Source organism: Perognathus longimembris, chromosome 28 (genome assembly GCF_023159225.1).
Source record: "Perognathus longimembris pacificus isolate PPM17 chromosome 28, ASM2315922v1, whole genome shotgun sequence".
In the NCBI taxonomy this organism is placed as follows: domain Eukaryota; kingdom Metazoa; phylum Chordata; class Mammalia; order Rodentia; family Heteromyidae; genus Perognathus; species Perognathus longimembris.
In genome coordinates this window covers 71,707,825-71,720,509 of record NC_063188.1, presented here as the reverse complement: position 1 = coordinate 71,720,509, position 12,685 = coordinate 71,707,825, and the positions used below count along the sequence as shown (strand labels likewise).

Genomic DNA, 12,685 nt, shown 5'->3' with positions numbered 1-12,685 from the left:
GCAAAAAAGTGATCTTGGGGAAGTGGCACTGTGGCTCAAGTGGTAGAGCACTACTAGCCTTCAACTGAAGAGCTTAAGGACAGCTCCCAGGCCCAGAGTTCAAGCACACAATCAATTGACACACAAAAAAGTGATTTTGGTAAAGTTGTAGAGGAATGAGTGAAGAAGTATTTAAAGGTAGAAATGAAGAAAAATTGGGACGTTAATTTTTTTTTCCCAGTCCTGGGCCTTGGACTCAGGGCCTGAGCACTGCCCCTGGCTTCTCTTTGCTCAAGGCTAGCACTCTGCCACTTGAGCCACAGCACCACTTCTGGCCGTTTTCTATATATGTGGTGCTGGGGAATTGAACCCAGGGCTTCACGTATACAAGTCGAGCACTCTTACCACTAGGCCATATTCCCAGCCCAAAATGAAGAAAAATTGGATTTGGAGTATGAAGGAAGAAATCAGACTCAATTTTCTGTTTTTTTTAAATTCCTTTCTCTGACTCAGCATCTTAAAAAAGGGAATGGTTTGAAGAGAAAAATGTAAGATGTTTGTGTGGAATAAAGTCTAAGGGAATTTGGGCACTAGTGGTTCATCCCTATAATAATCCTAGCTTCTCAGGAGGCTGAGATCTGAGGATCACAGTTCATAGCCAGCTGAGCCACAAAAGTCCCTAAGATTTTTATCTCCAGTTAAACACCTAAAAACCAGAAGTGGTAGAGTACTATCCTCGACCAAAAATGTTCAGAGACAGTGCTCAGGACCTGAGTTTAGCACCAGAACTGACCCCCCCAAAAAACCGTCAAAGGATAATGAAGTCAATTAGAAAAGATATGTTTATCTTTCATTTATGCTTTTATGTGTGTAGACACCAGATATGGTAGCAGTATTGGTAAATAATAATATACCAATAATAGATAAAGTATGCATATAGAGCTGGAGGAAAGAATGAGGTTGTGTTTTGTATGTCCTGCTAGCAACTTTTCAAGTAAAACCATGTCATGCTCACATAATGTCTTAAGTGAGTGTCCAAGGAAGTATCTTTTTTTTAATATAGGTGGCCTTAATTTGTAGGTCACACCATAATTTTACAGAGGATCTGCAATTGAGAAGGAACATTAGTATTTCCAAGTCTGTATAACAAGTTGGGGGAGGGGGGTGTTATCCTGTGGATTGTACTCAGGGCCAGGGCCATGGTATCCCCAAAGTACTTTTGCTAAAGGTTTATACTCTGCCTCTTGAGCCACACAATTCCACTTCCAGCCTTTCGGAAGTAAAAATCTTAGACTGCTGCCTGGGCTGGTTTTGAACTATGATCCTCAGATCTCAGCCTCCTTAGTAGTAGCTAGGTATGAGCTACCACACCAAGCTACAAATTCTATTTTTGTCTTAATGTATAAAGGTTTATTTACCATGTGATTCTTTTCCAATTCCACTTCTGGAACCTCCTTTTAATCCAAGCTGGAAATAACACAAATACTTAGTGAGGAGTCAACTTTTGCTCTGTGACTGCCACCTAAGGTTTACAAAGCAGAATCCTGGAATCTGACTCCTTACACACACATATAAAGTGATTTTGTGTTGTGCGTGTGTGTGTGTTTGTGTGTGTGAGAGAGAGATTTCAGAATATAAAACCTTTTGTTTGTACTTACTGTTTGCTTTCATTGCTGTCCAAAATTCCATTCTGTCAGTGAACCATAATCTTTTAATCCATTTTACTGTTAGTAAACAGTTGGTTTTCTCCTTGGAGCTATCACCAGTAGTGCTGGTATGAGGGCTATTAGACCTGTCTTGGTAAACACATCAAACTGCTTATGTTGGGTTTTATGTGCCTAGAAGTTGAATTGTTCACTCAGCTGGAGGTCCTACATTTATTCATCTATAGCAGATGGTGGCAAAAAGTTTTCCAGAGTAGTTGTGTGAGTGTATACTATTAGGAATATATGGGAGCTCTAGTTGTTTCATTTATATGTTAAAACTTGGTATTTTTCTACTTTACACATTTTAGTGGGTTTCTGTTATTGGTTAAAATTGGGATTTGCGGGCTGGGGATATAGCCTAGTGGCAAGAGTGCCTGCCTCGGATACACAAGGCCCTAGGTTCAATTCCCCAGCACCACATATACAGAAAACGGCCAGAAGCGGCGCTGTGGCTCAAGTGGCAGAGTGCTAGCCTTGAGCGGGAAGAAGCCAGGGACAGTGCTCAGGCCCTGAGTCCAAGGCCCAGGACTGGCCAAAAAAAAAAAAAAAAAAAAAAAAAAAAAATTGGGATTTGCCCTTTGACCATATTCATGTATTTCTTGACCATATGTTCACTATGAGGAAATGTTTTGGAGGATTTTTTGTTGTACAGCCTTACTATGCTACACAAGCTGACTTGTTGCATTCTTAGACTCAATCTCTCCAGCCTCAGATACCAATACATCTATCCTCAAGTCTTTTAACTCTTGCTCTCATTGGTTTCTTTATAAGTCCTACGTAGCTATTTTTCCTGGCAAATATTATGAATAATCCCTACCTCAGTACTGTGTAGTTATTGGTGTTAATCTCTTTAACAGACAACAGGCTCAGAAAGATAATTAACTTATCCCAGGCACAGGAAACCTTTCTCTTGGTTCCAAAGCTAATAAGTCCTTTGTACTTGATCATATTACTTTCCCAAATTGTAAAGCTTAACAATGTGTGTGTGTGTGTGTGTGTGTGTGTGTGTGTGTGTGTGTGTGTGTGTGTGTGTGTTCTAGGGCTTGAACTCAGAGCCTGGACATATCCCTGAGCTTTATTTTGCTCAAGTCTAGCATGCTACCACTTCAGTCACAGCTCTAGTTTTGGATTTTTTTAGTGGTAATTGGATTTTTGGTGGTTAATTGGAGATTAGAGTCTCATGGACTTTGCCTGCCAGATCTGGCTTTAAACCATAGTCCTCTGATCTCTACCCCCTGAGTAACTAGAATTATACTTATGAGCCACCAATGCCAGGCTCATTATTTGTGCTATTATTCAGAAAAACCATTTTAACGTGATTGAACTTGGGACCTGGGCACTGTCCCTTAGCTTTTTCATTCAAGCCATATTTTTACTTCTGTTTTGTTGTTTTGTTGTTTGTTTTTTTTTTTTTTTGTTTTTTTTTTTTTTGGCCAGTCCTGGGCCTTGGACTCAGGGCCTGAGCACTGTCCCTGGCTTCTTCCCGCTCAAGGCTAGCACTCTGCCACTTGAGCCACAGCGCCGCTTCTGGCCGTTTTCTGTATATGTGGTGCTGGGGAATCGAACCTAGGGCCTCGTGTATCCGAGGCAGGCACTCTTGCCACTAGGCTATATCCCCAGCCCGTTTGTTTGTTTTTTAATTAGTTGGGGAGAGAGGCTCACTGACTTTCCAACCTGGCCTGGCTTTTGAACCATGATCTCTAGATCTTGGCTTCCAAAATAGCTAGTACTCCAAGCATGAGCCACTGGTGCTTGATCAAAATTAATGTCATTTTTCATAACATTTGTCTTGCGCTCATTCATCCATTTTCCCAGTCCCAATAATGTTTTTCCTTTTGGCCTCCCCTGGGGTTGAACTCCAGGCCCAGGTACTGTCCCTGAACTTCCTTTGTTAAAGGCTAGAGCTCTACCACTTGAGCCACAGCTCCACTTCCATGCTTTTTCTGTGATTAGAGAGATGAGGATCTCACTGACTTTCCTTGATTATTGGAATGAGCTACTGGTATCTGACTTTCAAGAATTCTTCCTTATTTCTTTGCCAGTCCTGGAGCTTGAACTCAGGCCTAGGCATTGTCCCAAAGTTTCTTTTTCGCAAGGCTAGCACTCTACCACTTGAGCCACCTCACCACTTCTGGCCTTTTCTGCCTTTTCTGCTTATGTGGTACTGAAGAATCGAACCCAGGGATTCATGCATGCTAGGCAAGCACTCTACCACTTAGCCAGATTCCCAGCTAGCATTTTCTTTATTGAGAGATAAAGTATGCAACTTAAAGATATTTAGTATACTTAAGATGATGGGCAACCATTATTATCCTTAATTGAATATTTGCCTGAATGACAGGTTTCTTTTGGAGACAAGGAATTATCATGGCAGAAATCAATTTTTAAAACAGAAGAGTCTAGGTTAATTTCATTCATTTGAAATATCCCTATTAAATATTTTCCCATATATATGTATGTGGCCATGCTATTTCTTTAACACTTGTCAATTTTTAGCACAGTGTTCCAGACATATTGCAGATATTAGCAAATATTACAGTTTAATTGAATTATGAAAAAGTTACAGCAGTCAGTTATGAATAGAAATTTGAATCCTGAGCTCTTGACCAAATTCTTAGTGCAAGGCACTTTGATGGGGGACCCAGTCTATCATATGGGGAAGATGTCTAATTTGTCTCAATATTTTATAGGTTTGATGTGAATAATTTCATGAACAATTTTAAGAAGCCAGTCTAACACTGCATGCCTATAGTCCCAAACACTATGAAGCAGGGGCAGGAGAAGCTTAAATTTGAAACCACTTGAACTGCATAATACATTCCGAACTAGCCTAGACTACATTAGCAAGTCCCTGTCTGTGGGGGGTGGGGTGAAGAAAAGAAAAGGAAAACCAGGCACAGATCACTCAATCCTAGCTCCTTTGGAGACTGAGATCAGAAGGATCCGAGGTCAAAGGCTAAGCAGAAAAGTCTACACAATTCTCAATGTCAGAAGCTGGGAATGGGCAAGAAAGAGACCTTATCTCAAAATTAGCCAATGCATGCCAGGCACCCATGACTCACATCTGTAATCCTAGCTACTCAGGAGCCTGAGATTTGAGAAACTTAGCTTGAAGTCAGCCCAAGCAGGAAAGTCCATGAGACCTTTGTCTCCATTTAACTACCAAAAAGCCCGAAGTGGAACTGTGCTCAGGAACAGTGCCTGAGCCCTGAGTGTAGGTCCTAGATAGAATTTGCAGCAAAAAAAGAAGCAAAACATTACTAGTGCAAAAATGGGCTGCAACTATATCTCAGTGATAGATTGCCTGCCTAAGAGTCATAAAACCTTGAGTTTAAACCCAAATACATAACATGAAAAATAAGTTTATACTAAGTGAGATCTATATGACAGTCTAAAAGTTTATTCTATAAAATAATGGAGTTTGAAAGCTTTTTTAGAGTTATCCAAACTACTTATTTTGTGAGTAGTTTGCTAGCGTGTATCTTTGAACTTGGTTTCATCATCTGTAACATAAGCATGATAATCATTCACTGGATGAGTTGAAAACTGTATGTGTCCACCTTGATTTTATGCAAATGATGAAGCATTATGGTGCTTGTGAATAAATAATCACAATTTGTGACATTTCAGGACTGCAGTGTGCTTGCTTTTGTTCTGGATCACCTTCTCCCACACACTCAAAATGCAGAAGACAAGGACACACCTGCCTTGGCCCGTCTATTCCTCGCAAGTTTGGCTGCTGCAGGGAGTGGCACAGATGCCCAGGTGGCCCTAGTGAATGAAGTGAAAGCCGCCCTTGGACGGGCGCTGGCTATGGCTGAGAGTACAGAGAAACATGCCAGGTAAAACCCATGCCTCACCCAGTGCCCATTCTGGGATCTTCGGTCATGAAGTTAAGCAAGTTAATCATGTGTGTTTGTGTGTCCCAGTGCTTAGGGCTTGGACTTGGGGCCTGTGTGCTGTCCCTGAGTTTTGGGGCTAAAAGGGTAGTGTTCTACCACTTGAGCCACTGCTCCATGTCTGGCTTTTTAGAGGTTAATTGAAAATAAAAGTCTCACAGACTTTACTGCCTGGGCTGGCTTAGAACTCTGATTCTCATATTTCAGCCTCCTGAGTAGGTAGCATTATAGGGATGTGCCACCAGCAGTGCCTCAATTTGTCTTTATTATTTAAAACTAACAAAAATGGGGGCTGGGAATGTGGCATAGTGGTAGAGTGCTTGCCTCGTATACATTTAAAACTAACAAAAATGGGGGCTGGGAATGTGGCATAGTGGTAGAGTACTTGCCTCGTATACATGAAGCCCTCAGCACTACATATATAGAAAAAGCCAGAAGTGGCACTGTGGCTCAAGAGGTAGAGTGCTAGCCTTGAGCAAAAAGAAGCCAGGGACAGTCTTGGACAGGCCCTGAGTCCAAGCCCCAGGACTGGCAAAAAAAAAAAAATGAAGAATGCAAACACCCCAAGAAGTGAGTTCTTATTTAAAACGTACACAAAAGGTACTAGACAGTTATCATAGGAGAATTACTGAAGATGGACTATATTCATTCTGTGACTCAGATGTCAAACTTCTCTCCCAGGCTCCAGGCAGTGATGTGTATCATCAGTACTATTATGGAGTCCTGTCCCTCTACCTCCAGCTTCTACAGTAGTGCCACAGCCAAGACTCAGCACAATGGCATGAACAATATCATTCGACTCTTCCTAAAAAAGGGACTGGTTAATGACCTGGCTAGAGTGCCTCACAGCCTAGACCTTTCCAGGTAAAGTTATGCCCCAGTTTTAATCCTAATTTTTTTGCTGTTGGATACTAGCTTTTAGAAGTGACCAGGTGTACTGTACTTCAGGAGATTTTCCTTCCTATTTTGTTTATTTGCTTTCTTGCCATTTATTTTAACATTTCTTTATTCCCCTTTTCTATATGCGTTTATAGAAACTTTCTTACTAGAGCAATTGACATTGCTGCCTAGAATGTGTTTTCCTAGGTAATGCACATCACATGTCTTGGGGAGATACAGCTCTTTGAAACTTCCATGATTTTTTTGTTAAAGATTTGATACTAGAGTGATAGTCCTTGTATTATAGTATCTTCCTCCATGCTGTTGAAAAAACTTTCATTTTATGACACTGGCACTGTACATTCCCGGGCTGGGAATATGGCCTAGTGGCAAGAGTGCTTGCCTCGTATACATGAGGCCCTGGGTTCGATTCCTCAGCACCACATATACAGAAAATGGCCAGACGTGGCGCTATGGCTCAAGTGGCAGAGTGCTAGCTTTGAGCAAAAAAGAAGCCAGGGACAATGCTCAGGCCCTGAGTTCACAGCCCAAGACTGGCCAAAAAAAAAAAAAAAGATATTTATCTTCCATACACCTATGCATTACTATCTGTTTGTTGGCAGTCCTTGCCTGAGTTAGTTAATTACAAATGATATCTTTCTAATCACATGGTGCATTGTTTTTCTGCAAGCTAGCACTAATGAAAAAGTCTAGTTACTCCAAAGTACAGTTCAGTTAGAGTGGCCATTAACAAAACAAATGATAACAGATGCTGGTAAGAATGGAAAGGAAACCCCTAATGGAGGTTATTCAAAAATTAAACATACCCTAAGTTCTGGCAGTTCCATTCCTAGGCATGTTCCTCTGTGCGTCTGAACATTATATTAAAAAGAATTCCAGGAAGTGGAAAAATTAAATATACAACTACCCTATGATCTAGAAATGCTCTCCTGGGCATCTCTCCAAAAGATTACAAATCAGGATATAGTAAAGCCACTAGCACAATCATGTTTATTGCAGCACTATTCACCATAGCCAAGGTAGGGAATCAGTCCAGAAGCCCCTCAGTGTACAAATGGATCAATAAGATGTGAGATAGATAGATAGATAGATAGATAGATAGATAGATAGATAGATAGAATGGAATTTTTACTCATCTATTAGAAAGATTGATATTATATCATTTGTAAACAAATGGGAAAATAATTATGTTAAGTGAAGTAAGTCAGGTCCAGAGAGGCAAAGGATGTGTGTTTTCCTTATATGTGGAAGCTAGCTTATAAATTTTAAGTGAATATGTTGTGTGGTATGCAAATGTAATACGGTAGAATTTAGGGGAGAACTCAAATAATGTAAAACACCAATAAGTAAGTCAAAGGGGAATGAACAGATAGAGTCAAGGATTCTGGCTGGGCTGGGAATATGGCCTAGTGGCAAGAGTGCTTGCCTCGTATACATGAAGCCCTGGGTTCAGTTCCCCAGCACCACATATATAGAAAACGGCCAGAAGTGGCGCTGTGGCTCAAGTGGCAGAGTGCTAGCCTTGAGCAAAAAGAAGCCAGGGACAGTGCTCAGGCCCTGAGTTCAAGCCCCAGGACTGGCAAAATAAATAAAAATAAATTTTAAAAAGGAGAAATGGATAGACAAAAAAGAGAAGTAAAAAATGCAGTCAAGAATACAAAATTAAGAGTGAAGGAATGGGTGAGAACTTTGAAAGGGGGTAACATTGATTAAGATACATTGTAGTCGGGGCTGGGGATATGGCCTAGTGGCAAGAGAGCTTGCCTAGTATACATGAGGCCCTGGGTTCGATTCCCCAGCACCACATATACAAAAAAAAGGCCAGAAGGGGCGCTGTGGCTCAAGTGGCAGAGTGCTAGCCTTGAGCAAAAGGAGGCCAGTGACAGTGCTCAGGCCCTGAGTCCAAGGCCCAGGACTGCCCCCCCCCCAAAAAAAAAAAAGATACATTGTAGTCATAAACTGAAATGGCAACTTGTTTGTACAGCTACATAATGATAATTTTTAAATGTTAAAAAGGTAACAATTCTACCATTTGAGCCATAACTCCACTTTAGGATTTTGAAGCTAATTAGTTGGAAGTAAGAGTCTCACGTAAAGCTGGGCACTGGTGGCTTTTGCTTATAATCCTAGCTACTTTAGGGGCTAAGATCTGAGGATCCTGCCAGTTCAACTGGAAGGTAGTACCAAGGCTGAAAGTGGTTAGAACCATAGCCTTGAGCAAAAGAGCTCTGGGATAGCAGTCGGGGCCTGAGCTCAATCAAGTGCCACGACTGACCAAAAAGAAAAAGTCTCACAGATTGCATGGGCTGGTTTTGAACTGAAATCCAAATATCTTAGCCCCCTGAGTAGCTAGGATTGTAGGCATGAGTCATCAGCATCTGACTTTGACTTTTTAATTTATCTTAAGGGTCTAATATGACCTCAGCCTCCCAACCCAACTAGCTCAGATTGCAGGCAGGAGCTATCAGCATCCAGAAAAACTTACTCTCTAGTTTGTAAATGGTGTTACAATGAATAGTGTTAAAATTAATGCATTTTCATAAAAATGTAAAACCAACAAATTACTTGAATTACTCTAATCATCCTTCTTCAAGTGTGCTCAACTGATAAAAATATATGGGAGTCCTTGGAGGCATCTATTTCAATTTTCATACAAACTCTTAAAATTTTTAAATATTTCAAATTCCACTGGCGGTGGAGCTCAGTGGTAAATCACTTGTCTACCTTGGTAAGGCCCTGCATTTAATTTTCAACAGTGGTGGGCCAGGAGAAAATTAAAATGTCAGGCATAGTAAACACAGTATGTCCACACCTATAATAGCCACTGTTTAACATTTTGGTACAAATTGCTTTACTTTCTTTTCTAAGGCTCAATCACTTAGTTAATCTCAACTTAAGCGTCTTTTAAAAACAAATAGCCAGGCAGCAGTGGCTCCTACCTGTAATCCTGCTACTCAGGAGGTTGAGCTTTAAGGATCGAGGTTCAAAGATAGCCCACACAGGAAAGTCTGTGAGACTCTTCTTCCCAATAAATTACCAAGAATGTCAAAAGTGGATTTGTGGCTCCAGTAGTAGAGCACTACTAGCCTTGTGCAAAAAGAAACTCAGGGAACAGCACCCAGGCCCTGAGTTCAAGCCTCAGGACCAGCTTGCCCCCCAAAAGATCCCTTGCATGATTTAACGTCTACTGTATTTAAGTATATTGAATTTATATTCAGATATCCCCAATTATACTTAAGATGTCCTTATAGTCTGGTTGAGAATCTTTTAATCCAAGATCCAGTGAAGATTACACATTTGCTTTTTTACACATGTATTACACATATCCCTTGCTTTAAAAATATCATATGTGTCCATAACTTGGAGTACATTTCCCTTAGTATCATCTTATGTGTTCAAATGGACATGTACTAATTATTCCCAATGAGGGAAATCATAGAGTCCATGTTTCTTTGGGTCTGGCTTACTTCACTTAGTATGATTTTTTTTTTTACATGTCCTTCCATTTCCTTACAACTGGGGCAAATGTCATTCTTTCTGATAGAGGCATAGAATTCCATTGTGTATATGTACCACATTTTCTTGATCCACTCATATACTGAGGGGCATCTGGGTTGGTTCCATATTTTAGCAATGACAAATTGTGCTGCAATGAATATTGTTGTGCTGGTGGCTTTAGTGTGGTCTTGCTTGTAATCTTTTGGGTAGATGCCCAAAAGTGGGGCTACTGGGTTGTAGGGGAGCTCTATATTTAGCCTTCTGAGGAACCTCCATACTGCTTTCCAGAGTGGTTGAACAAGTTTATACTCCAACCAACAGTGTAATAGGGTTCCCTTTTGGCCACATCCCCTCCAGCATCTGTTATTATTAGTGTTGAATTCAAGCCAGATGCATTACATAACATCAGTCAGTCTACTTTTATGGGGTTCTTACGGTAAAATTGAGGCTAAATATTTTTTACAAAAAAAGAAACCTACTTACTGGCATTTTCTCATCTGGAGACATGTCTTGCCACTTTTTCTATTACAAATGATGTTTATGGTTAATAGATTCCTATCAGATTTTTATTATTATTATTATTATTAGTGTGTGTGTGTGTGTGTGTGTGTGTGTGTGTGTGTGTGTACACGTGTGCACGCACCAGTACTGGGGCTTGGGACTTAGGGCCTGAGTACTGTCCCCAGCTTCTTTTTGCTCAAGGCTAGCAGTCTACCTCTTCAGCCACATCGCCACTTCTGGCACTTTTGTCGGAACTTCTGTTTATGTGGTTCCGAGGAATCAAACCCAGGGCTTCATGCATGCTAGGCAGGCATTCTACTGCTAAGCCACATTCCTAGCCTCCTATCAGATTTCTAATCTGCAATTTTCTGAGAGGTGTTCCTATAAGACAATCAATCAAGTGACTGTTCTTTATTCAGAATAGTTTTTTTTTTTTTTAGCTCAGTGGTCTTTAATCATTGCATCTTATTTTACCTGTGTATGTATGTGTGTATGTTTGCTCACATGAACCCAGGGCCTGGGCACTGTTGGGCATTTTTACTTGAGGCTAATGCTTTTCAACTTGAGCTATACTTCTACTTTTGGCTCTGTGCTTAATTGGAAATTAGAGTCTTGTGGACTTCTCTTCTGGTTTCAGGCTTCGATCTTCACATCTCAGTCTCTTGAGAAGCTAGAATTAGAGTCATAGACTACCAGTGCCTTGCAGCATCACTACCTTTGAAACACAAATTGATCCTGTGGTAATAATACCAATTAGATACCCCAGACTTAACTTGTACATTCCATCTCCTAGTCAGTGTATCTGTCATTCTGAGTAGCCTTGGTTCCTTTTAAGGTGATAGTTTCAGAGACCACACTCAGCTAAAAGCAGACTCACTCTGGTTTTTTATAAACCTATTAACAAGAAATTTAACCATAACTCCAGCTTTAGCTCTCATGACATTTTTACAGAACTCTAGGAAGCCAACAGGGAGAGTAGTCTGAAATCCACTTTACTTAAATGTTTGATCATGATAAGTGGTACACGCTTGTCTAGTTACTCTGGAGGCTGAGAACTGAGGATTACAGGCAAGAAAGTCTGTGAAACTTTTATCTCCAATTAATCAGCAAAATAGCTGGAAGTAGAGTTGTGGCTCGTGTTGCAGTACAAATCCCTAAGTTCCCATACTTTAACCATTTTTCTAGCAAACTCATTCAGTAAACAGTACGGATAACCAAAAAAAAAAGAATAAAGCAAACAAAAAGACATTAACAAAAAGCCAGAAGTGTGGTTGTGACCCAAATGGTACGGTATTAGCCTTAAGCAAAAAAGCTAAGCAACAGCACGAAGCCCCAGGTTCAAGCCACAGTACTAGCACCCAATTTATAAAAAAGTTTGATCGTGCTCATTTGAGCTCTTAAGATTTGAGAAATAATACTGACATTTTCATTTACTACACAGTCTGGTATATCTGAGATGTGCTTTGCTACTTTTATGATCATCCAGGATACAGTCTGGTTTCTAGTCTAGTCAGCTTTTTGTTCCTTACATGCTTAAATACCACAGCTCCATAAAAATAATGGCATTAAATTAACTGTGTGTGTGCTTTTAAAACTTGAGTTAAATCATTTTAGTCAGAGACCATAACTCCAACTGATGCTTTTGCTCATTGGCTGGCGCTTTCCCACCTAAGCCATGCTTCCAACCCCCAAATATTTTTCTTATAAAGTAGAATGTTCTATCATCATGTGCCCCTTCTTTAGAAGGTTTTGCCTCAAGAGTCTTAGTCACACTTGAGGACATACACAGAATTTTTATTTTTTCAATACTGAGTCCATCTCTGTATTATCCTTTATCTTAGTCCCAATATGGCCAACACAGTCAATGCTGCTCTGAAGCCTTTAGAAACTCTTTCCCGGATTGTGAACCAGCCCAGTAGCCTTTTTGGCAGCAAGAGTGCTTCTAGCAAGAGCAAGTCTGAGCAGGATGCTCAAGGAGCCACTCAGGACTCGAATAGCAACCAGCAAGACCCAGGTAGGGAATCGAAGTCAATGGACTGAAGACCTGGATGGGTGGGAATGTGCAGTTGCTTTCTGGGCATGGGATTGTAACTGTTCTGGCTTGGTGTTGTTTCCCTGGGAACTTGCTGGCCTTCCAGAGATCTATCATAGTGGCGTGGGGATCTGCCTCACACTGAATTCCTTCAAATTGCAGCCTTATTT

The 12,685-nt window shown here is 40.7% G+C and overlaps 1 protein-coding gene across 12 annotated transcripts in view; it reads left to right on the top strand.

Moving 5' to 3' along the window:
• Huwe1 (HECT, UBA and WWE domain containing E3 ubiquitin protein ligase 1) overlaps positions 1-12,685 on the top strand; it is a 158,470-nt gene that overhangs the window by 113,390 nt on the left and 32,395 nt on the right. For all 12 annotated transcript variants that reach the window (XM_048336497.1, XM_048336507.1, XM_048336504.1 and 9 more), the window contains 3 exons: positions 5,316-5,527; positions 6,266-6,448; positions 12,325-12,497. In XM_048336497.1, the coding sequence (XP_048192454.1) occupies positions 5,316-5,527; positions 6,266-6,448; positions 12,325-12,497 (568 nt within the window). The remainder of the gene's footprint in view (positions 1-5,315; positions 5,528-6,265; positions 6,449-12,324; positions 12,498-12,685) is intronic.